Source organism: Aulonocara sp. 'chitande type north' Nkhata Bay, linkage group LG9 (assembly GCF_057382095.1).
Source record: "Aulonocara sp. 'chitande type north' Nkhata Bay isolate Kocher_YH1m ecotype deep benthic linkage group LG9, A_spYH_male_GT1.1, whole genome shotgun sequence".
Taxonomy (NCBI): Eukaryota; Metazoa; Chordata; class Actinopteri; order Cichliformes; family Cichlidae; genus Aulonocara; species Aulonocara sp. 'chitande type north' Nkhata Bay.
Window position 1 is genome coordinate 30,514,823 of NC_141352.1, and position 27,266 is coordinate 30,542,088.

At 40.4% G+C, this 27,266-nt stretch overlaps 1 protein-coding gene across 1 annotated transcript in view; it reads right to left on the reverse strand.

Annotated features, from left to right (window-relative positions):
• Positions 1-2,699: 2,699 nt before the first annotated feature.
• LOC147322405 (uncharacterized) overlaps positions 2,700-27,266 on the reverse strand; it is a 37,758-nt gene continuing 13,191 nt past the window's right edge. The window contains exons 4-6 of the mRNA XM_086306920.1: positions 20,605-21,201; positions 6,039-6,635; positions 2,700-5,182 (exon numbers count right to left, since the gene is read on the reverse strand). Of these exons, the coding sequence (XP_086163046.1) occupies positions 4,604-5,182; positions 6,039-6,635; positions 20,605-21,201 (1,773 nt within the window). The 3' untranslated portion in view covers positions 2,700-4,603. The remainder of the gene's footprint in view (positions 5,183-6,038; positions 6,636-20,604; positions 21,202-27,266) is intronic.

Sequence of the window (27,266 nt, forward strand, 5' to 3'; positions counted from 1 at the left end):
CCTTACTTGACAATATTTTTTACTAACAATATGGAAAACAACGTTTTGAGCGGATTATTAATTACATCAGTGATCAAAAATCTCACGGTTCGGATTGGATCATGGTTTTAAGTCACGGATGGGATCAATTTTCGGATCAGCAAAAGTAGAAAAAAAAGAAAAATTCAAGTATTTTTGCCTATTAAAAAACATTCAACTGAAGACTCATTCCACGCACTTATATAAAAACAAATTAAGGTGCAATATGGACATTATGGACCATGCTGGGCATCCTCTGTACACGGCCATAAACAACCATAGGAGTCTGTTCAGTGAGAGGTTGGTTCTCCCAAAGTCAAGGACCAGCAGACTTAAAAAGTCCTTTGTCCCACACGCCATCAAACTCCTCGCTGGAGGGAAACGGGGACAGAGGAGGGGGGAACAAGTAAGCTGTAGTGCCTTTTCACTGTGCAATAGTTTTTGTTAATAACCAACGGTGTAATAGACTCACAATATTTGAAATGTGCCGTTCCCTTTTATTCTTATTCCTATTTATTCTATTTATCCATTTTGTATTCTCTGTATTTATATATGTGGTATATTTCTGCTCACATTCTGCAACTTCTGTCGGTGCTGTGTTACAGGAAACTGAATTTCCCGGCGGAACCCACCCGAGGGATAAATAAAGTTTCATCTAATCTAATGTAATCTATAGGGCAGTACAGGCCGTTGCCCTGGAGGTCCACCCATTTGTAGTTGGGAAGTAGCGTGGCTCAAGCATGTTCATCATAGTTTAAATCCCTTGTTTTGCACAACAGAATACGGCCTCCTGTCTTTTGTAATAGCTTTAGCCCGGTTGGATTGGGCAGCAAAGGGCTGCTTAAATGCCGCAACCTCCTCTGCTCCGGCACTTGGACTGCTAGCGCTGACCATAACTATCCGGTTGTTCAGTCTGACGTCACTAGCCGTGTCTGGGTCTAAACTCCGCTGCAGGTCCATATATCAAACGATCACTATGGCATTACTGAGAGTTGAAAAACTGTCTAAAATCTTTCATCTTTAATAAAATGATCAGCGTTCTGCTCTACCAGGTGTAACAATTGAGTTTAACATCCAGGCATCCATGAAAACGGAATTTATGACATTTAACGGAGTTAGAAGTTAGAAGCTAGCGAGCTAACTCCCTGCTATCTAAATACAATATAGCATGTCCTGACTGCGGGGTTTTGGAAACAAATTAAAACGTACAGCTCTGTTATCACTTCCAGCATAAATGAAGACAGAAAACTAACCAGCAGTGACGTTTGTAGGGTTACTGAAGTTGGGCTAGCTGGTATATAATGATGTGCTATGTGACCGCTAGCGACACAGCTATGTTAGCATAATATAAACAAGCTAACTTTTTTTTCCCACTCGATAAAAGTTAACGTGAGTGTTCTCGGTGGTCAGGAACAAATGTAATCGCATGGCAGGATGCTGTAAAAGGACCAAACTTCAGCCAGGAGAACAACTGAGATAATCCATCCACAATGTGAGGTCATTCATATACTGCTGCATGGGCTGGGCTGTAGTTACAGCCTAAGGTTTTAAAAACTGAGCTTAAATAAATGATTAGCGGTAATAAAAGCCGAGGGAGGTCAACAGGGATCACTGACTGTTTTAGGAGCTTTTTGAGATCAAATAGAAGAAAATACATAACATTAAACATGTTAACAACACAAAAGCCATATTAAACGCAGACTACTTTAGGCCCAGAAGTAGGATTCGTCACGTCATCACTGAACAACTGGATTGCTTGACAGACTGACCACGTGCACCATACACATACCTTTTTTCTTTTTCGAATCTTCAGATCACGTGCGTACCGAATCGTGGCGTGGGATTGGATTTCACATCAACCGTGATCCGTTGCACCTCTACTAACCTGTAAATTTACTCTTTTCAAGAAAGCAATTTTTTCTTTTTTACACCATAAAAGCCTTATTTTTGTTGATTTCCTACTGCTAAGCAGAACACACATGAACTTTAAGGCCTGGATAAATTTGAAACGTTGTTGTCTACAATGGGAAATGGCTAAAAAATAAAAACAGGTATTCAGATCCTAATTTTATAAATTCTCTACTCAGCTTTGCTGCCTCCAATATCACTGAAATGCTGCTTGTTTCTTCACATTTTCCCAACATGCTTGCATTTAAATCGGTCCCGTCTTCTCTCTGTGTACCTGGCCTGTACCACCGCACTTGCTGTCTTTGGAGCGTCTGCCCCCCTTCCTCCTTTCTCATAATGACATGATCCCAGTTTGTCTTGTTAAAGTGAATTGTTAAATGTTGTCATTTTTATGCTTGCCATCTCTACATTGTTTCAACTCTGTGATAAAAGGAATTCCTTTGTCCCCCTCCCCAGCCTCTCAAGGGGGGGGCTGTAGTGTTTTATCACAGGCACATCCTTGTGAAGGTTTGTTTGATGTTTGGTAAGCTTCCTGCCCTTTGTATGGCTTCACTGTGTTGTGTATGGTGAACCAGTAAAGGAATTGAACCATATATTGGGTGTGGGGGAGATTATGACTAAGGATGTTGTTAGAAACAGTTGGAAGACACGCACGCGCACACACACACACACATTCTCACACGCATACAGATGTTTACACATTGTTGCAAAATCTCCCAATTCTTTTAATCTTTGGGCTGAAGGAAGGACAGTACTCGGTGTATAAATGCTCAATCAACAATCATTTATTTCCATACAATTCAACACTCATGAGCATTAGAACCATCATGATGGGGAGACATGCATGAAGAGGGTCACAGCAAATCTCAAAATGGTGACGGGTTACACAGCTTCTTATCGCTCCTAGCGGCCCCGACATAGTCGTAAAAGCCTAAACATTCACATTCTTTCTCTCTTACGGCGCCTAAATTATGACCTCGGCTCCCTGTCTTTCTGCTCTCTGTAAGGTGGGGGTATGGAATGTGGTCTGTCTCTTCTGCCCTAGACACAAAGTCTCCTTCTTACAACCTTCTTTTTATGATTCAACAATAAAGCATGTCAAGAAAACAGTGCAAGACAGTCACAGCAGATCAAGGATACAGAGTGATGCACACTTATCTGATGAACTACAAAAATGATTATGTTCTTTTAACCCAAAAGTATAATGAGGACTAAACTACATACACAGCACACCATCTAAACTAAAGGATAATATATGTCCTACAGCTGTTATCATAATTCAACTACTTTGATTACATATATAAGGTAACATATGATAACAGAATAATATCACAACATACACACACATAGTGCCTTGTCTTAGAACCATGTGGGAGGTGCTTTGCTGTGATGTGTATTGTGTGAACTGTTTTCCAACAGTCACATATTTTCCCGGACCGGCATTTAAGGTGTTGAAGATAAATACAACAGAATAAAATGATATGACCAAGACAAAAACTGCGGTATTTTGTAAATGTAATAATAATAAACCTGTATTCACTAACTTTATTAGCAGGCTCCTCCTGAAATGCGCCAACAACACAGAGTAACATCCTCCTCTCTGCCCCTTAATGCTCTCTGGTCACTATGGTAACATGTAAATATTTGAAATTTATTCATAACACACGGGAGAAGTCCCAGGGAAACAGATAAAAACCCTGAAAACCATACATTTCATCTTCGAGCCTCAACTCTCGCGAATTGGTACGAAACAAAAGACCTCCATGAAGACCACCTGGTATTATGAAGCATACCCAGTTTTACAAAGGGGATCCCATTTTCTTCACTTTTCTTCACCATTTTAGCATTTTTTTTTTGCTCCACTTTTTTTTGCAAATAAAACTGCATCAGCTTGACCACACAGCGATTAAACGTCTCACAGTTAGGAACCTTGCGATCAACTGATTTTAAGCAATTCTTCAGTGTGTGTGCTGTGCACAGAATGCGCACAAGAGAGTCTCCAACTGTAGCAAGTTGCCGGTGTTTTGGCACAACGCCATTGAAGATACCCACGTTGACAGCAGCCTCGTTTGTGCACGCAGCGACCAATGTTGTTGTCCAGTCATCCAAGCCTGTGTCCTCAAGAAGTCTCACAAGTCCATCCCTACGCGGTGCGGTCAGCACCCAGTTCAATCAGTCCAAGAAAGTCAGGGTTAGACTCTCCTTTGCTGGACACAGACACAATGTAAATGATTTCCTGCTCGACTTTTGTGATGTCCACAGATCCATCGGAAAGCATCCCCAAAGTCACTTATTCGAAAAAAGTATTTTCTTCGGCTCTGGCTCTGGTTTGTGTCTCTTAGGTGGTGGCGAAACACCAAAGAAGCTGCAGCAACACGTGTCAGGTTGAATGAGATGGTCAAGTACGCAAAGGCGCTTGGTAACATAAATGTCACTACGCATTCGTAATTTTTGACACACATACGCACCTGAGTAGCAGCTAGGTGCATCCTGTCTATAACACAGTTTAACATGTTTATCTACTCATCAGCTGTTTAATTTTTCTCAGTATACAAGACGAACATGTTCATTCACAGCTGCCTCATCAGATTTTTACATCTGAACTCTGTGGAGCCTGATCTCAAGGGTTTTAAGTCTGACCCTGAAACCAGTAGAGGATCTTTCTGTCTCTGCAGATTCACTGTGATGGGAGTGATTTCAGCCCTGAGTGATCACGCTGATGTTTGCACAGAGCCCATAATGAAGTGAATGTTTTGGCACATTGGTAACAGTGAAACAGTTTATTAGTAACGTGGGATCGTTTGTGTGTGGAGTATGAACTGAGATTCCTGAAGCTCTTGTCACACTGGTCACAGCTGTAGTTTCCTTCCATGTGTGTATGTTCATGATTGTTACGACTACTTGAATGTGAGAAGCTTTTGTCACAGTGTCTGCACTTGTATGGTTTCTCTCCTGTGTGGACTCGTTTGTGTGTTTTAAGGTTGACTGCAGTGGTGAAGGATGACCCACACTGATCACAGAGGTGCTTTTTAACCCCACTGTGAATCAGTTCATGACATTTTAAGTGATGTGATGTGGTGAAGCTTCTCCCACATTCTTTGCAGTATTTCAGTTTGTCTCCAGTGTGTTTACGTTGATGTCTTTTTAGGGTGTATTGATCACTGAAAGTTATTCCACAAAGGTCACAGACAAACTCTTTCCCACCACCACAGTAATGACAGGGTTGAGAACTGGATCCATCTGTGTCGCTCTGCTTCTAAACAAAGACACAAACACAGTGTAAGTCAGTCCTTCAACATTTTTATCCTGAACGTCGCCTGAAATAAAGAGCATCTCTGCAGACATCCAATTACATTTTACTGTTTCAACACACTCAGTTTACTGGGCTGCAATAACTACAATACTACCACCATAATACTACAGTAATACTTATTTCATGTTACAGTAACATCTGAGTTACACTAAAGTACTACTTTGCTAATATTTGCAGGGTACCAACACAGTACTAAACTACTAACTGCAGTAATACTCATTTAATACTGCATTAATAACACTGTAACTGTGCAGTTATAACACTCAGCTCAATGGGACACAAGAAAAACACTACTACCCCCATGACACTGCAATTATAACATTAAATTAGTATTTTAACACTAATGTCTAAAAGTACTAAAGTTAAAAACAAGCAATGATACTACTGCTACAATATTACAATACCATTACGTAACGATACAACTTTGTTAACCATAAGAGAAGATTACAGAATGTTTTGGTTTTGTGCTTATTTTCATTTGTGTTTTATTTTATTACATGTGCTCCTGACAGAGGAATCAGGCTCTGTAAACAAAAGGCCTTTTATGCTGAAATAATAACAATATCATTATATACCAGGAAACTGCCTGAACATTAAATAACACCATCATATTAATTTTCAGGACTTTTAGTTTTTCATGATCGTGTAAACAAAAATCATAACTGACATGAAAATCTGAATAATCACTCAGAGCTGCTTTTCCATGCAGTAGAATTGCTAACATGCTAACACAGTTTAATGAGCAGAGTTGTTCCAAACAGTCAGGCTAAAATGACAAGATAACAATATAAATACATACCTCACAGTAACTGCACTTGTAGAGTCTCTTTCTGGTGTGGATCAGTTGGTGTTGCCTCAGGTAACATGGAGCTTTAAAAGTCTTCTCACACAGGTCACATTTATAAGGTCGTCCCTCAGTGTGGGTAAACATGTGTTGTTGTAACTGCCTGTTGGTTATAAACTGTCTGCCACACTGTTCACAGCAGTACACAACATGTCTGGTGTGAATGCGTATGTGTGTATTTCGGGTCTCTATGTGGCTGAAAGTTTTTCCACAAAAGTCACAGCTGTATGCCTTAATTCCAGAGTGGATAACTAGATGCCTCTGTAAGTGGCCACTTTGAGTAAAAGCTGTGCCACACTGATCACAGCTGTACGCTTTAACTCCACTGTGGCTGAGTTGGTGTCTTTTTAGGGAACCCTTCCAGGAAAAAGACTTTCCACACAAGTCACAGCTGAACAGTCTCTCTCCAGTGTGGATGACCTGATGCTGTTTCAGGTGACACTTGGAAATAAAACCTATCCCACACTCGTCACAGGTGTGTGTTTTCTCTCCCTTTCTTGGTTGAGGTTTGTCGGCCTCCTGAGAGCGCCGACTTCTCGCTCCATGTTGGTCCTGCAGTGACAGAGATACAAACAGAGGCAGTGAGTGAAATGCAGTCGTGGAACAAACTCAACCTTCAAACTCCCTCCATTAACACTAGTTTTAAACCTGAAGGTGGAGTGTGGCACCAAACACCTTAAAGGTCTCTTATCCCCACCTACTGGTAGTTCTAACACATTACATCCAACCTGGTGTTAAAAATAATTCATGACTGTTCAAACACTAAAATCATGCCCATCCCTCCTGCTGTACACAGTTATTAATGCTAGCATGCTAACACACTCAGAAAAGTATAAATGTTTACCAAGTCTATACTTTTATGTTTCCTATTATATATTTCTATCATTTTGTCATTTTTCAATATTAATAATTACAATGTAACATTTAAAAGTTGATTCAGTGAAGGAAAATATTTTACTTTTGCTCCCTACATTAGAAAAAGAAAATTGTATTTTGTACTCCTTACATTTACAAAACGTGTTACTTTTAAGGCATCTGAGGGGTTTATTTCATCACTGCAGGCATCAAACATCAAACCAACTTGAGAAACGGGAAAAGTAAGACATGAAAGACAATCCTGATCGTGTACTAATCACCAGGGTATGAAACATAAAAAGAGATGAAAGAGGCAAAACTGTGAGTCATAGTCAGGAGTTAAAGTGAGACGTTGTTCTTCTTTCTTTTTTGCACAGCACCTGAACAAACAGGTAATTTCAAATGCAGCGTTTCTATCAACAAACATCAGCAAACACACAAACTGTTTGTGTGCGGTTTGTCTCACAGTGTGTTGCTGGCTAAAGGTCCAGCTGCTGCACATCACAGGGAGAGAAAAGAAAGAGAGCTAACTTCACTCAGAGATGGAGAAAGTAAGACACACAGGACAGGAGAGGAAGAAGAGAGGTTAGATTTAAAGGGAAGGACTGCTCAGTGGGATTTGATCAACTGGAGATTAAAGTTTACATGTAAGTCCTCACGTGTTGAAATCAGATATTGGGTCTGTACATGTGACATTGTGTTTTTTCAGATAGTGAAAGATGCTGCAAAACAATCTGAGGCAGATTAACTGTGTTATTTAAAGACTGCATGAAGATCCTCTGCAGGTTAGTGCAGGATAAACAGGTTCGTTTGCTGAACTGTGATGGATTTAAAGTAAAGAACAGTGTGTGACTGGTGCACAGTGACTGTGGTGCTCATGTCACAGTTAGATTACATCAAGTGTAGCAGAGATTCATTTAAACTGAAGCTCATGATGCTGACACAATGTATAATCACACTTGCACAGTCCAATCACTTTATAACCAGTTATAGTAGTTTCTCATAGGTAATACAGCAACAAGCTTTATGAATATTCATGTGTGTAACCAATAAAAACAACCTGCAGGGGGAAAGCAAGTTGAAGTGGGTTGGAGACAATTGCTTCCCCCTCGCGAGTGAAAACTTGAGCTCTGTGTGACCTCGTTCCTGAGTGAGTTTCTGTGTATCCAGCAGTATCAGGGCTAAAACTCTGACAAATGTCCATTTGATTATTAATAATGTTGATGAATAAACCTTCCTTATTTTAACATGTGCTGTGGTCTCTAAAAAACATAATATGCAACACAGTGATATAACAGGTTGGGAGGATGAGAGTTTTAGACGTGACTGATTATTTGGTGAAACTGTGATATTTTCCTCACCTCCTGTGTTGAGCTCATTGTTTCCTCTGTAGTGACTCAGCTGAGTCCAGATGGCTGAAAATGTTCCTCTGCTGCTCCGTCAGACTCTTCTCCTCCTGCTGATCAGCTGGGACACAAAACAGATCTTTGTTAGGCTCCACACTGCACTGAAGAGTCAAAGTGTCTCATATGTTCATCTGACAACACAAAGTACAAATTTCACTCTGATTGCTTGTAGAAATCTTGTGAGACGTGTTGTGCTGCAAAGTGAGGAAACTCTCTCACTCACTTACACTTCAGGAGGAACTTTGTGACATTGGCTCTAATATTCTAAGCAGCCCTTTACTATGACAGGGCCAAAAAGTCCTATTTGAAGGTTTGGGAGAAGGACCATGTTAAAGGTGGATTGGGGTTTATACACTTTGTTATGATACAGGTAAGGCTGTAAGAGCCTGAGAAGGTGTCCTGAATAAACCTCTAAAACCAGTTTTCAGCTAACGACTCTGCTTCAGTCTGGAAAACAGCAACTACAAGTTTAAAGACTCCATCAACAATTCACACCCAGCAACAGCCTGAACAGCTCCTCCTGTGGTTTCCACAAACAGGGACAGACCTGTTACTCCCCCACCCCACACTTTCAACTCCTTCAGCCCCCCAGTTCCACCCCCCCCACCCCCACCATTCATAATAACAGAGGCCCACACCTGATCACCACTTCACAAGTCTCTCCAGCCCCCATGGTGCCGCTCTCCAAACTCCACCATTCCCCAAACTTTGATTCTGTTCATCTGGACGTAGCTTTTTGTGGGAGAAACGTTTCATCACTCATCCAAGTGCAGCCGACTGCAGGTTTCCTCAATCTTCAACAGTGCATTTGCATAATGACTGAAACGAGCACCACTGAAGGAACAATGGGCTGGGAGGTCAGTTATTGAGCATTAATATGCAAATTCTCATGATCATTGATCAACAACCACTGATCCCTTGCAGCGGGAATGGTACTCATTGCCATTGATCAGCAGTCTTTGATTAATGAGCTTTGATCAGTGGTTTCAGTGCTTTCCTTCCTGCTTTGACTGCAGCTGTGTTTGACACAGGAAGACATTTTTACATTCTTCACGATTATACTTTATTCTTTTTGGGGGAAGTGCAGCTTTAAACCTTCACATGATTCAAGTCAACCCAACAAATCAATCTGGACGATCACAGGTGGGAAAAACTTCTGTAGATAAAATAAAACCCAACATTCACATGATTAAAAACACGACTTCACCAAATGACCAGGAGCTGCACATTAACCACCACAATATATTTTTATTCTCTGTGCTTTCAAATATGAACACTGTTTACTTTCATCTCTGTTTCATTAGTTTTTGTTAACATCTTCCTGTTCCAGAGGGTGATGGGAGTCAAAGAGGAGGTACTGGTCCGTAGTACATCGAAGTTTACCGGAAGCCCACACATACGGACCAGTACCTCCTCTTTGACTCCCATCACCCTCTGGAACACAAACATGGAGTAATTAGGACCCTACACCACCGGGCAGAACAGGTTCCCTCTAAGCCTGAAGGTAGAGCTGGGCGATATAAGATTTTTTCATATCACGATATGTTTTTTTCATTTCAGGCGATAACGATATCTATCACGATATAAGCCAAATAACTATATTTGTAAGATTTAAATGTGCCGTTGCTCACAAGTAAAATGTGAAATAATCAGCAGCTTGTTTTTATTTAAATATTTATTTCCCATAATAAGTTCAACAGGGTAGATGTACTTAACACTGCCAGGCTTCTACCTTTCAACCTTTAAAAGCCGGAGAGCAGCCAAATGGCTGGTAGGCTTTTAGCTAAGCTTTAGCTTCAGCCAAGTGGAAGCTAAATTGGCTAGTCATTCATATGTATATTAGGTTGTTACCTGGGAATTCTGGAGGGAGGGGAGTGGGGGTGTGTGACTGAGGGGGTGGGGGAGCTGCTAAAAGCTGTGAACTTACTTCCTTTTGTGTTTCATCTTGAAGCATTCTCAATCATCCAGGGAAATAAATCTCCAAAAGTCACCAACTTGGAGTGTTTCAGTTTGCCATCTTAGGGAGAAATCAACACACATGGGTGTATGTCCTTTGTTGCTGAGATTTATTGATGAAAACAGTACAAAAAAACCAACCATTTGCACACATATTTACAAATAATAATAAAAAGTGAGTGAATACATTTCAACATTTTCAGCAATGTCTTCAAGTAACTTAAAGAAGTCCAGACGCTTTTCTTTGCAAGCTCCTTTGACTGTGACCCTGATACTGCAGCAGATCGCTCTCATCCATTTCCTGTTATCACTTCAAATAGAAACGAGGCTGTAGAGGTTTGGTGCAGGCAGAAAAACAGCTGCAGGGACAATGAAAAGACTTTTCTGCTCCAACTTCTCCCAGCATGCTGAGCTAATGATTAGTTGGTGTTTTTCTCCAAACACTCTCTCACTCTTCTCTCAACGTGTTCACAATAAACTGTGAACAGACACCGAGGAGAGCAGCAGAAGACCTCATTCAGGAGCTAAACTCAACATGAACTGAACTCACAGTAAAGTTAGCTCGGTGCTTACCTTTAGATGAGCCCACAAACCGAGAGAAACTCCGCGATGAAGCTGCAACTCTTTCCAAACACAGGAAACAGATCAGGGAGCAGAGACCCACGTGGTTCACGCTGATCTCAGCTACGATCCAGGAGACAAGGGTGGGCAGATCGATGCAGATATCGATCCAAACGTTGGTTTAGTTTGTTTTATCATCCAAATTCAACCTTTTACTCGCTTTAGATTAAAAAATAGCTCCGTCATCCCGGAAGGCGCTTCGTCTTCTTTACATTGTTTATTGGCGGTTGTCAAACAACAAAATTGTCCTTTACTGCCACCAACTGGTGTGGAGTGTGAACTGGCACGTCGACCCTCAAACTGGAATAAGGCCCGATAACCTTACAATAAGATCCAGTTTCAGTTTTGTGTTTATGTTTTGGATCAGTCGCCCTCTCACAGTGTAATATAGTTTCCTTTTTCTTTTCTTTTTTTTCCCTGTCCCGTTTGGCTCTTTTGCCATCAGAATTATTGTCTAAAGGCAAAGAAAGATGCCCAACGGATTTACTTTACCAAATTGACCATCCCAGCCTTGCCATAATGGTCCATTTGATTCACCTTTTATTGTTTATTTTATTTTCACTTACTGAATACGGGACAGACTTGGCTGGGGGAAAGAAGGGGAGAAAGAAAGAGAAACAGCTGAGAAGAGGGACAGGGGAGAAGGGCAAAAAACAAAAACCAACAGAATGAGCAGAGAAAGAAAAAAAATGCATATATCAATCATCTGGATCACCTGTTGAGAAAGAAAAAAGAAAACAAGCAGAAGAGAACAAGAGTAATAGAATAAACAACATCACAATGATATATGGGAATATGACAGTAAATACTAAATGTTAAACATTATTGTGCAGCACATAAGATCAACAGAACACAGTGTGCTTTGAGGTAGAAGCCAAAAAGGGTGTAGTTTGTGGGTGTGATCACCCGTGTGTACACCTGTGAGCACCAACGCACTGATGTCTGAGGGAGTCCGCCACTGGCAGTGTAATGTAGTTTCCTCTTCTCTTTGATCGCCCAGAGATGTGGTGCAAAATATGCCATGAAAATCATTTGTTTGAAGCCAGCTCACCTCCTGCAACCAGAATACGTGCTTCTTTTGCAGTTCAGACTACTTCTGACATTTCTGTGGAGGAACACCAAAGTAACTGCTAAACCCTCCTGGGTCCAAGTATAATTTGCCATTTTTGACTACTTTTGATTTTACCTCTACAATATTATTATTATTATTATTATTATTATTATTATTATTATTATTATTATTATTATTATAAAAACAGTTTATCTCGCCTTGTTTGGTATAATCTTTTCAGCACAACATCAAATATCTGAAATTTGAGTTATTTTTTACATTTCGGCATACTATATTAGCACAAGTTATCTAAGTTCAAGCAAAAATTCAAACTCAGAGTAGAAAAAAGTTTAAAATTTTTTTACTGTGAAACCCATAAAAATGTTTGAAGAATCATTTTCATAACTTGAAATGCAAATACAAAATTGTACATTTCTAAAAATTCTGCACATGTTTTGGAAACAACAGTTATCTGGTACTATTCGCTTAAAAATGCAGCCAATCCCTCAGGTGTTTTTATATAACAATTTAAATGTATTTACAGAACAAATAGGTGTTCTGCATCAAATAAGAAGGCACACAAATTATTTGTGCCAGTCCAAAAAAATAGTTTGTGTTCAGTATAAGACAGAAGAGAACACCACAGGCCTAAACCCTGCAGGTCTGACAGCAGGAGGTGGATCAGTCCAGTTTTTCATGTGGGAACAGCGTTTACACTGGAATCTGCCTCTGATGGCTTTGATGGAGCAAAGACGCTTGAAGAGCGTCTCTCAGCATGGGCCTGAAAAAAGTTCTGTCAGCTGAGGAAGGCGACGATATTAAGAAGCTGCTGGAGTTTATGACAGAGGAGATTTCTACTGTCAAACTGCAGCAGAAAGCCATCCTGGACCTGGTCGAGGAAGTTAAGGCTCTCCGCGTACAGAACGCAGAGAAGGATCGGCGGCTGGCGTACCCGGAGAACAGAGTGGTGGATTTGGAGCAGTACACCCAGATGAACGATGTCATCATTATGGGGCTTCACATCAAACCCTGGTCAAACGCCTGGGGGGGTCACAGCTGACAATATAGGAGGGCCAGGAGAGAAAGATGTCAACTCCACGGAGCTTCAAGTGGTTACCTGTCTACGGTCCAAATGTGTGGAAGTGAATTATAACAACATTGAGGCTTGCCACCCTCTACCCCGAAAAAATGACGGTGACAAACCAGCCATCATTGTGAGATTTGCTAACACAAAACACAAAACAGCACTGTTAAAACAAGGAAAGAAACTGAAAGGAGCCGATGTCTTCATGAATGAACATCTGATAAAAAGAAATGCGGACATTGCCAGGAAAGCACGTTACTTGAAGAAACAGGGAAAAATTCAGAGTACATGGACCACCAACTGTAAAGTATTCATTAAACTCAATGGAACACCGGAACAAGCCAAAGTGTTGGTCAACAGAAATATGGAGGAGCTGGACAAATACTGAGGTTCAACTTACACTGGAGGTATGAATACACATGTGACGTGACACACAACACAACACATGGCACAGTCTAAAAGAGCTTCATCTGCATCTGGCAACAATATCAATATAACTCATTGGAATTCTCTTTATGATAATCTGGAACTGAGAACATTTCGATACACAGACCATAATGTTCTAGACTTAGAAAAGGCTATAGACCCGGAAAATAATTTCTTCTATAACATCAGCAATAACTGCTGCTACTTCACTGATGAACCGTTTAAACACACCATCAACATGGAAAATAAATGATCAATAATCCATTTTAATAGCAGATGTCTGTGTGCCAACTTCAACAATATAAAGGAATATCTAAATGAGTTGACAAATCCATTTGGAATTATTGCCATTTCTGAAACATGGACCAATGCTGAGAAAGGACTGGACTTTGAACTGGTGGGATTTGATGTGAATTTTGTAAATAGAAGGAACAAAAGTGGAGGGGGAGTAGCTGTGCATGTGGATAAAAACCTAAATTACAAGGTGATGGAAAGTATGACAACTGCGATTGATAATTTATTAGATGGTATAACAATTGAAATTTATAAGGAAAGAGAGAAAAATCTAGAAAAAACTAGCTGTATATATAGAACACCTTTCTCTATTTAATGACTTCATAGAAGAAATATTCTCTAAAACAAATCAAAAATTTATGTTTATCTGTGGTGATTTTAATATTGACCTGTTGAATAAAAAAACAAACAAACATAAAATGACCAACGAATTTCTAAACACTATGTACAGTTTGAGTTTACATCCTAAAACAACCAGGCCTAGCAGAATTAAACCACATTGTGCCCCCTTACTTGACAATATTTTTTACTAACAATATGGAAAACAACGTTTTGAGCGGATTATTAATTACATCAGTGATCAAAAATCTCACGGTTCGGATTGGATCATGGTTTTAAGTCACGGATGGGATCAATTTTCGGATCAGCAAAAGTAGAAAAAAAAGAAAAATTCAAGTATTTTTGCCTATTAAAAAACATTCAACTGAAGACTCATTCCACGCACTTATATAAAAACAAATTAAGGTGCAATATGGACATTATGGACCATGCTGGGCATCCTCTGTACACGGCCATAAACAACCATAGGAGTCTGTTCAGTGAGAGGTTGGTTCTCCCAAAGTCAAGGACCAGCAGACTTAAAAAGTCCTTTGTCCCACACGCCATCAAACTGTTTAACTCCTCGCTGGAGGGGAAACGGGGACAGAGGAGGGGGGAACAAGTAAGCTGTAGTGCCTTTTCACTGTGCAATAGTTTTTGTTAATAACCAACGGTGTAATAGACTCACAATATTTGAAATGTGCCGTTCCCTTGGACTGGTTCTTATATAGCGCTTTTCTACTCTTCTGAGCACTCAAAGCGCTTTACACAACTTGTGCATTCACACCCATTTGCACAAGCACATTGTTCTAGGTGCTTTCTAAGTAACATTCACACACATTCATACTCCGATGAATGCATCAGAGAGCAATTTGGGGTTAGTATCTTGCCCAAGGATATTTGGCATGCAGCCAGGGAAGCCAGGAATTGAACCACCAACCTTCCGATCAGTAGATGACCTGCTCTACCACCTGAGCTACAGCCACCCCTTGTTTTCTTATTCCTATTTATTCTATTTATCCATTATGTATTCTCTGTATTTATATATGTGGTATATTTCTGCTCACATTCTGCAACTTCTGTCGGTGCTGTGTTACAGGAAACTGAATTTCCCGGCGGAACCCACCCGAGGGATAAATAAAGTTTCATTTAATCTAATGTAATCTATAGGGCAGTACGGGCCGTTGCCCTGGAGGTCCACCCATTTGTAGTTGGGAATTAGCGTGGCTCAAGCATGTTCATCATAGTTTAAACCCCTTGTTTTGCACAACGGAATACGGCCTCTTGTCTTTTGTAATAGCTTTAGCCCGGTTGGATTGGGCAGCAAAGGGCTGCTTAAATGCCGCAACTTCCTCTGCTCCGGCACTTGGACTGCTAGGGCTGACCATAACTATCCGGTTGTTCAGTCTGACGTCACTAGCCGTGTCTGGGTCTAAACGCCGCTGCAGGTCCATATATCAAACGATCACTATGGCATTACTGAGAGTTGAAAAACTGTCTAAAATCTTTCATCTTTAATAAAATGATCAGCGTTCTGCTCTACCAGGTGTAACAATTGAGTTTAACATCCAGGCATCCATGAAAACGGAATTTATGACATTTAACGGAGTTAGAAGTTAGCGGGGAGTTAGCTCGCTAGCTTCTATCTAAATACAATATAGCATGTCCTAACTGCGGGGTTTTGGAAACAAATTAAAACGTACAGCTCTGTTATCACTTCCAACATAAATGAAGACAGAAAACTAAACAGCAGTGACGTTTTTAGGGTTAATGAAGTTGGGCTAGCTGGTATATAATGATGTGCTACATGACTGCTAGCGACACAGATATGTTAGCATAATATAAACAAGCTAACTTTTTTTCCACTCGATAAAAGTTAACGTGAGTGTTCTCGGTGGTCAGGAACAAATGTAATCGCATGGCAGGATGCTGTAAAAGGACCAAACTTCAGCCAGGAGAACAACTGAGATAATCCATCCACAATATGAGGTTAGTCATTCATATACTGCTGCATGGGCTGGGCTGTAGTTACATCCTAAGGTTTTAAAAACTGAGCTTAAATGAATGATTAGCGGTAATAAAAGCCGAGGGAGGTCAACAGGGATCACTGACTGTTTTAGGAGCTTTTTGAGATCAAATAGAAGAAAATACATAACATTAAACATGTTAACAACACAAAAGCCATATTAAATGCAGACTACTTTAGGCCCAGAAGTAGGATTCGTCGCGTCATCACTGAACAACCGGATTGCTTGACAGACTGACCACGTGCACCATACACATACCTTTTTTTTCTTTTTTGAATCTTCAGATCACGTGCGTACCGAATCGTGGCGTGGGATTGGATTTCACATCAACCGTGATCCGTTGCACCTCTACTAACCTGTAAATTTAGTCTTTTCAAGAAAGCAATTTTTTCTTTTTTACACCATAAAAGCCTTATTTTTGTTGATTTCCTACTGCTAAGCAGAACACACATGAACTTTAAGGCCTGGATAAATTTGAAACGTTGTTGTCTACAATGGAAAATGGCTAAAAAATAAAAACAGGTATTCAGATCCTAATTTTATAAATTCTCTACTCAGCTTTGCTGCCTCCAATATCACTGAAATGCTGCTTGTTTCTTCACATTTTCCCAACATGCTTGCATCTAAATCGGTCCCGTCTTCTCTCTGTGTACCTGGCCTGTACCACCGCACTTGCTGTCTTTGGAGCGTCTGCCCCCCTTCCTCCTTTCTCATAATGACATGATCCCAGTTTGTCTTGTTAAAGTGAATTGTTAAATGTTGTCATTTTTATGCTTGCCATCTCTACATTGTTTCAACTCTGTGATAAAAGGAATTCCTTTGTCCCCCTCCCCAGCCTCTCGAGGTTCCGGAGGGGGGGGTTGTTTGATGTTTGGTAAGCTTCCTGCCCTTTGTATGGCTTCACTGTGTTGTGTATGGTGAACCAGTAAAGGAATTGAACCATATATTGGGTGTGGGGGAGATTATGACTAAGGATGTTGTTAGAAACAGTTGGAAGACACGCACACAGAGACACACACACACACACACACACATTCTCACATGCATACAGATGTTTACACATTGTTGCAAAATCTCCCAATTCTTTTAATCTTTGGGCTGAAGGAAAGACAGTACTCGGTGTATAAATGCTCAATCAACAATCATTTATTTCCATACAATTCAACACTCATGAGCATTAGAACCATCATGATGGGGAGACATGCATGAAGAGGGTCACAGCAAATCTCAAAATGGTGACGGGTTACACAGCCTCTTATAGCTCCTAGCGGCCCCGACATAGTCGTAAAAGCCTAAACATTCACATTCTTTCTCTCTTACGGCGCCTAAATTATGACCTCGGCTCCCTGTCTTTCTGCTCTCTGTAAGGTGGGGGTATGGAATGTGGTCTGTCTCTTCTGCCCTAGACACAAAGTCTCCTGCTTACAACCTTCTTTTTATGATTCAACAATAAAGCATGTCAAGAAAACAGTGCAAGACAGTCACAGCAGATCAAGGATACAGAGTGATGCACACTTATCTGATGAACTACAAAAATGATTATGTTCTTTTAACCCAAAAGTATAATGAGGACTAAACTACATACACAGCACACCATCTAAACTAAAGGATAATATATGTCCTACAGCTGTTATCATAATTCAACTACTTTGATTACATATATAAGGTAACATATGATAACAGAATAATATCACAACATACACACACATAGTGCCTTGTCTTAGAACCATGTGGGAGGTGCTTTGCTGTGATGTGTATTGTGTGAACTGTTTTCCAACAGTCACATATTTTCCCGGACCGGCATTTAAGGTGTTGAAGATAAATACAACAGAATAAAATGATATGACCAAGACAAAAACTGCGGTATTTTGTAAATGTAATAATAATAAACCTGTATTCACTAACTTTATTAGCAGGCTCCTCCTGAAATGCGCCAACAACACAGAGTAACATCCTCCTCTCTGCCCCTTAATGCTCTCTGGTCACTATGGTAACATGTAAATATTTGAAATTTATTCATAACACACGGGAGAAGTCCCAGGGAAACAGAGTTAATGATAAAAACCCTAAAAACCATACATTTCATACTCGAGCCTCAACTCTCGCGAATTGGTACGAAACAAATGACCTCCATGAAGACCACCTGGTATTATGAAGCATACCCAGTTTTACAAAGGGGATCCCATTTTCTTCACTTTTCTTCACCATTTTAGCATTTTTTTTTTTTGCTCCACTTTTTTTTGCAAATAAAACTGCATCAGCTTGACCACACAGCGATTAAACGTCTCACAGTTAGGAACCTTGCGATCAACTGATTTTAAGCAATTCTCCAGTGTGTGTGCTGTGCACAGAATGTGCACAAGAGAGTCTCCAACTGTAGCAAGTTGCCGGTGTTTTGGCACAACGCCATTGAAGATACCCACGTTGATAGCAGCCTCGTTTGTGCACGCAGCGACCAACGTTGTTGTCCAGTCATCCAAGCCTGTGTCCTCAAGAAGTCTCACAAGTCCATCCCTACGCGGTGCGGTCAGCACCCAGTTCAATCAGTCCAAGAAAGTCAGGGTTAAACTCTCCTTTGCTGGACACAGACACAATGTAAATGATTTCCTGCTCGACTTTTGTGATGTCCACAGATCCATCGGAAAGCATCCCCAAAGTCACTTATTCGAAAAAAGTCTTTTCTTCGGCTCTGGCTCTGGTTGGTGTTTCTTAGGTGGTGGCGAAACACCAAAGAAGCTGCAGCAACACGTGTCAGGTTGAATGAGATGGTCAAGTACGCAAAGGCGCTTGGTAACATAAATGTCACTACGCATTCGTAATTTTTGACACACATACGCACCTGAGTAGCAGCTAGGTGCATCCTGTCTATAACACAGTTTAACATGTTTATCTACTCATCAGCTGTTTAATTTTTCTCAGTATACAAGACGAACATGTTCATTCACAGCTGCCTCATCAGATTTTTACATCTGAACTCTGTGGAGCCTGATCTCAAGGGTTTTAAGTCTGACCCTGAAACCAGTAGAGGATCTTTCTGTCTCTGCAGATTCACTGTGATGGGAGTGATTTCAGCCCTGAGTGATCACGCTGATGTTTGCACAGAGCCCATAATGAAGTGAATGTTTTGGCACATTGGTAACAGTGAAACAGTTTATTAGTAACGTGGGATCGTTTGTGTGTGGAGTATGAACTGAGATTCCTGAAGCTCTTGTCACACTGGTCACAGCTGTAGTTTCCTTCCATGTGTGTATGTTCATGATTGTTACGACTACTTGAATGTGAGAAGCTTTTGTCACAGTGTCTGCACTTGTATGGTTTCTCTCCTGTGTGGACTCGTTTGTGTGTTTTAAGGTTGACTGCAGTGGTGAAGGATGACCCACACTGATCACAGAGGTGCTTTTTAACCCCACTGTGAATCAGTTCATGACATTTTAAGTGATGTGATGTGGTGAAGCTTCTCCCACATTCTTTGCAGTATTTCAGTTTGTCTCCAGTGTGTTTACGTTGATGTCTTTTTAGGGTGTATTGATCACTGAAAGTTATTCCACAAAGGTCACAGACAAACTCTTTCCCACCACCACAGTAATGACAGGGTTGAGAACTGGATCCATCTGTGTCGTTCTGCTTCTAAACAAAGACACAAACACAGTGTAAGTCAGTCCTTCATCATTTTTATCCTGAACGTCGCCTGAAATAAAGAGCATCTCTGCAGACGTCCAATTACATTTTACTGTTTCAACACACTCAGTTTACTGGGCTGCAATAACTACAATACTACCATCATAATACTACAGTAATACTTATTTCATGTTACAGTAACATCTGAGTTACACTAAAGTACTACTTTGCTAATATTTGCAGGGTACCAACACAGTACTAAACTACTAACTGCAGTAATACTCATTTAATACTGCATTAATAACACTGTAACTGTGCAGTTATAACACTCAGCTCAATGGGACACAAGAAAAACACTACTACCCCCATGACACTGCAATTATAACATTAAATTAGTATTTTAACACTAATGTCTAAAAGTACTAAAGTTAAAAACAAGCAATGATACTACTGCTACAATATTACAATACCATTACGTAACGATACAACTTTGTTAACCATAAGAGAAGATTACAGAATGTTTTGGTTTTGTGCTTATTTTCATTTGTGTTTTATTTTATTACATGTGCTCCTAACAGAGGAATCAGGCTCTGTAAACAAAAGGCCTTTTATGCTGAAATAATAACAATATCATTATATACCAGGAAACTGCCTGAACATTAAATAACACCATCATATTAATTTTCAGGACTTTTAGTTTTTCATGATCGTGTAAACAAAAATCATAACTGACATGAAAATCTGAATAATCACTCAGAGCTGCTTTTCCATGCAGTAGAATTGCTAACATGCTAACACAGTTTAATGAGCAGAGTTGTTCCAAACAGTCAGGCTAAAATGACAAGATAACAATATAAATACATACCTCACAGTAACTGCACTTGTAGAGTCTCTTTCTGGTGTGGATCAGTTGGTGTTGCCTCAGGTAACATGGAGCTTTAAAAGTCTTCTCACACAGGTCACATTTATAAGGTCGTCCCTCAGTGTGGGTAAACATGTGTTGTTGTAACTGCCTGTTGGTTATAAACTGTCTGCCACACTGTTCACAGCAGTACACAACATGTCTGGTGTGAATGCGTATGTGTGTATTTCGGGTCTCTATGTGGCTGAAAGTTTTTCCACAAAAGTCACAGCTGTATGCCTTAATTCCAGAGTGGGTAACTAGATGCCTCTGTAAGTGGCCACTTTGAGTAAAAGCTGTGCCACACTGATCACAGCTGTACGCTTTAACTCCACTGTGGCTGAGTTGGTGTCTTTTTAGGGAACCCTTCCAGGAAAAAGACTTTCCACATAAGTCACAGCTGAACAGTCTCTCTCCAGTGTGGATGACCTGATGCTGTTTCAGGTGACACTTGGAAATAAAACCCATCCCACACTCGTCACAGGTGTGTGTTTTCTCTCTCTTTCTTCTGTGAGGTTTGTCGGCCTCCTGAGAGCGCTGACTTCTCGCTCCATGTTGGTCCTGCAGTGACAGAGATACAAACAGAGGCAGTGAGTGAAATGCAGTCGTGGAACAAACTCAACCTTCAAACTCCCTCCATTAACACTAGTTTTAAACCTGAAGGTGGAGTGTGGCACCAAACACCTTAAAGGTCTCTTATCCCCACCTGCTGGTAGTTCTAACACATTACATCCAACCTGCTGTTAAAAATAATTCATGACTGTTCAAACACTAAAATCATGCCCATCCCTCCTGCTGTACACAGTTATTAATGCTAGCATGCTAACACACTCAGAAAAGTATAAATGTTTACCAAGTCTATACTTTTATGTTTCCTATTATATATTTCTATCATTTTGTCATTTTTCAATATTAATAATTACAATGTAACATTTAAAAGTTGATTCAGTGAAGGAAAATATTTTACTTTTGCTCCCTACATTAGAAAAAGAAAATTGTATTTTGTACTCCTTACATTTACAAAACAGATGTGTTACTTTTAAGGCATCTGAGGGGTTTATTTCATCACTGCAGGCATCAAACATCAAACCAACTTGAGAAACGGGAAAAGTAAGACATGAAAGACAATCCTGATCGTGTACTAATCACCAGGGTATGAAACATAAAAAGAGATGAAAGAGACAAAACTGTGAGTCATAGTCAGGAGTTAAAGTGAGACGTTGTTCTTCTTTCTTTTTTGCACAGCACCTGAACAAACAGGTAATTTCAAATGCAGCGTTTCTATCAACAAACATCAGCAAACACACAAACTGTTTGTGTGCAGTTTGTCTCACAGTGTGTTGCTGGCTAAAGGTCCAGCTGCTGCACATCACAGGGAGAGAAAAGAAAGAGAGCTAACTTCACTCAGAGATGGAGAAAGATTAGACACACAGGACAGGAGAGGAAGAAGAGAGGTTAGATTTAAAGGGAAGGACTGCTCAGTGGGATTTGATCAACTGGAGATTAAAGCTTACATGTAAGTCCTCATGTGTTGAAATCAGATATTGGGTCTGTACATGTGACATTGTGTTTTTTTGGATAGTGAAAGATGCTGCAAAACAATCTGAGGCAGATTAACTGTGTTATTTAAAGACTGCATGAAGATCGTCTGCAGGTTAGTGCAGGATAAACAGGTTCGTTTGCTGAACTGTGATGGATTTAAAGTAAAGAACAGTGTGTGACTGGTGCACAGTGACTGTGGTGCTCATGTCACAGTTAGATTACATCAAGTGTAGCAGAGATTCATTTAAACTGAAGCTCATGATGCTGACACAATGTATAATCACACTTGCACAGTCCAATCACTTTGTAACCAGTTATAGTAGTTTCTCATAGGTAATACTACAACAAGCTTTATGAATATTCATGTGTGTAACCAATAAAAACAACCTGCAGGGGGAAAGCAAGTTGAAGTGGGTTGGAGACAATTGCTTCCCCCTCGCGAGTGAAAACTTGAGCTCTGTGTGACCTCGTTCCTGAGTGAGTTTCTGTTTATCCAGCAGTATCAGGGGTAAAACTCTGACAAATGTCCATTTGATTATTAATAATGTTGATGAATAAACCTTCCTTATTTTAACATGTGCTGTGGTCTCTAAAAAACAACATAATATGCAACACAGTGATATAACAGGTTGGGAGGATGAGAGTTTTAGACGTGACTGATTATTTGGTGAAACTGTGATATTTTCCTCACCTCCTGTGTTGAGCTCATTGTTTCCTCTGTAGTGACTCAGCTGAGTCCAGATGGCTGAAAATGTTCCTCTGCTGCTCCGTCAGACTCTTCTCCTCCTGCTGATCAGCTGGGACACAAAACAGATCTTTGTTAGGCTCCACACTGCACTGAAGAGTCAAAGTGTCTCATATGTTCATCTGACAACACAAAGTACAAATTTCACTCTGATTGCTTGTAGAAATCTTGTGAGACGTGTTGTGCTGCAAAGTGAGGAAACTCTCTCACTCACTTATACTTCAGGAGGAACTTTGTGACATTGGCTCTAATATTCTAAGCAGCCCTTTACTATGACAGGGCCAGAAAGTCCTATTTGAAGGTTTGGGAGAAGGACCATGTTAAAGGTGGATTGGGGTTTATACACTTTGTTATGATACAGGTAAGGCTGTAAGAGCCTGAGAAGGTGTCCTGAATGAACCTCTAAAACCAGTTTTCAGCTAACGACTCTGCTTCAGTCTGGAAAACAGCAACTACAAGTTTAAAGACTCCATCAACAATTCACACCCAGCAACAGCCTGAACAGCTCCTCCTGTGGTTTCCACAAACAGGGACAGACCTGTTACTCCCCCACCCCACACTTTCAACTCCTTCAGCCCCCCAGTTCCACCCCCCCACCCCCACCATTCATAATAACAGAGGCCCACACCTGATCACCACTTCACAAGTCTCTCCAGCCCCCATGGTGCCGCTCTCCAAACTCCACCATTCCCCAAACTTTGATTCTGTTCATCTGGACGTAGCTTTTTGTGGGAGAAACGTTTCGTCACTCATCCAAGTGCAGCCGACTGCAGGTTTCCTCAATCTTCAACAGTGCATTTGCATAATGACTGAAACGAGCACCACTGAAGGAACAATGGGCTGGGAGGTCAGTTATTGAGCATTAATATGCAAATTCTCATGATCATTGATCAACAACCACTGATCCCTTGCAGCGGGAATGGTACTCATTGCCATTGATCAGCAGTCTTTGATTAATGAGCTTTGATCAGTGGTTTCAGTGCTTTCCTTCCTGCTTTGACTGCAGCTGTGTTTGACACAGGAAGACATTTTTACATTCTTCACAATTATACTTTATTCTTTTTGGGGGAAGTGCAGCTTTAAACCTTCACATGATTCAAGTCAATCCAACAAATCAATCTGGACGATCACAGGTGGGAAAAACTTCTGTAGATAAAATAAAACCCAACATTCACATGATTAAAAACACGACTTCACCAAATGACCAGGAGCTGCACATTAACCACCACAATATATTTTTATTCTCTGTGCTTTCAAATATGAACACTGTTTACTTTCATCTCTGTTTCATTAGTTTTTGTTAACATCTTCCTGTTCCAGAGGGTGATGGGAGTCAAAGAGGAGGTACTGGTCCGTAGTACATCGAAGTTTACCGGAAGCCCACACATACGGACCAGTACCTCCTCTTTGACTCCCATCACCCTCTGGAACACAAACATGGAGTAATTAGGACCCTACACCACCGGGCAGAACAGGTTCCCTCTAAGCCTGAAGGTAGAGCTGGGCGATATAAGATTTTTTCATATCACGATATGTTTTTTTCATTTCAGGCGATAACGATATCTATCACGATATAAGCCAAATAACTATATTTGTAAGATTTAAATGTGCCGTTGCTCACAAGTAAAATGTGAAATAATCAGCAGCTTGTTTTTATTTAAATATTTATTTCCCATAATAAGTTCAACAGGGTAGATGTACTTAACACTGCCAGGCTTCTACCTTTCAACCTTTAAAAGCCGGAGAGCAGCCAAATGGCTGGTAGGCTTTTAGCTAAGCTTTAGCTTCAGCCAAGTGGAAGCTAAATTGGCTAGTCATTCATATGTATATTAGGTTGTTACCTGGGAATTCTGGAGGGAGGGGAGTGGGGGTGTGTGACTGAGGGGGTGGGGGAGCTGCTAAAAGCTGTGAACTTACTTCCTTTTGTGTTTCATCTTGAAGCATTCTCAATCATCCAGGGAAATAAATCTCCAAAAGTCACCAACTTGGAGTGTTTCAGTTTGCCATCTTAGGGAGAAATCAACACACATGGGTGTATGTCCTTTGTTGCTGAGATTTATTGATGAAAACAGTACAAAAAAACCATTTGCACACATATTTACAAATAATAATAAAAAGTGAGTGAATACATTTCAACGTTTTCAGCAATGTCTTCAAGTAACTTAAAGAAGTCCAGACGCTTTTCTTTGCAAGCTCCTTTGACTGTGACCCTGATACTGCAGCAGATCGCTCTCATCCATTTCCTGTTATCACTTCAAATAGAAATGAGGCTGTAGAGGTTTGGTGCAGGCAGAAAAACAGCTGCAGGGACAATGAAAAGACTTTTCTGCTCCAACTTCTCCCAGCATGCTGAGCTAATGATTAGTTGGTGTTTTTCTCCAAACACTCTCTCACTCTTCTCTCAACGTGTTCACAATAAACTGTGAACAGACACCGAGGAGAGCAGCAGAAGACCTCATTCAGGAGCTAAACTCAACATGAACTGAACTCACAGTAAAGTTAGCTCGGTGCTTACCTTTAGATGAGCCCACAAACCGAGAGAAACTCCGCGATGAAGCTGCAACTCTTTCCAAACACAGGAAACAGATCAGGGAGCAGAGACCCACGTGGTTCACGCTGATCTCAGCTACGATCCAGGAGACAAGGGTGGGCAGATCGATGCAGATATCGATCCAAACGTTGGTTTAGTTTGTTTTATCATCCAAATTCAACCTTTTACTCGCTTTAGATTAAAAAATAGCTCCGTCATCCCGGAAGGCGCTTCGTCTTCTTTACATTGTTTATTGGCGGTTGTCAAACAACAAAATTGTCCTTTACTGCCACCAACTGGTGTGGAGTGTGAACTGGCACGTCGACCCTCAAACTGGAATAAGGCCCGATAACCTTACAATAAGATCCAGTTTCAGTTTTGTGTTTATGTTTTGGATCAGTCGCCCTCTCACAGTGTAATATAGTTTCCTTTTTCTTTTCTTTTTTTTCCCTGTCCCGTTTGGCTCTTTTGCCATCAGAATTATTGTCTAAAGGCAAAGAAAGATGCCCAACGGATTTACTTTACCAAATTGACCATCCCAGCCTTGCCATAATGGTCCATTTGATTCACCTTTTATTGTTTATTTTATTTTCACTTACTGAATACGGGACAGACTTGGCTGGGGGAAAGAAGGGGAGAAAGAAAGAGAAACAGCTGAGAAGAGGGACAGGGGAGAAGGGCAAAAAACAAAAACCAACAGAATGAGCAGAGAAAGAAAAAAAAATGCATATATCGATCATCTGGATCACCTGTTGAGAAAGAAAAAAGAAAACAAGCAGAAGAGAACAAGAGTAATAGAATAAACAACATCACAATGATATATGGGAATATGACAGTAAATACTAAATGTTAAACATTATTGTGCAGCACATAAGATCAACAGAACACAGTGTGCTTTGAGGTAGAAGCCAAAAAGGGTGTAGTTTGTGGGTGTGATCACCCGTGTGTACACCTGTGAGCACCAACGCACTGATGTCTGAGGGAGTCCGCCACTGGCAGTGTAATGTAGTTTCCTCTTCTCTTTGATCGCCCAGAGATGTGGTGCAGAATATGCCATGAAAATCATTTGTTTGAAGCCAGCTCACCTCCTGCAACCAGAATACGTGCTTCTTTTGCAGTTCAGACTACTTCTGACATTTCTGTGGAGGAACACCAAAGTAACTGCTAAACCCTCCTGGGTCCAAGTATAATTTGCCATTTTTGACTACTTTTGATTTTACCTCTACAATATTATTATTATTATTATTATTATTATTATTATTATAAAAACAGTTTATCTCGCCTTGTTTGGTATAATCTTTTCAGCACAACATCAAATATCTGAAATTTGAGTTATTTTTTACATTTCGGCATACTATATTAGCACAAGTTATCTAAGTTCAAGCAAAAATTCAAACTCAGAGTAGAAAAAAGTTTAAAATTTTTTTACTGTGAAACCCATAAAAATGTTTGAAGAATCATTTTCATAACTTGAAATGCAAATACAAAATTGTACATTTCTAAAAATTCTGCACATGTTTTGGAAACAACAGTTATCTGGTACTATTCGCTTAAAAATGCAGCCAATCCCTCAGGTGTTTTTATATAACAATTTAAATGTATTTACAGAACAAATAGGTGTTCTGCATCAAATAAGAAGGCACACAAATTATTTGTGCCAGTCCAAAAAAATAGTTTGTGTTCAGTATAAGACAGAAGAGAACACCACAGGCCTAAACCCTGCAGGTCTGACAGCAGGAGGTGGATCAGTCCAGTTTTTCATGTGGGAACAGCGTTTACACTGGAATCTGCCTCTGATGGCTTTGATGG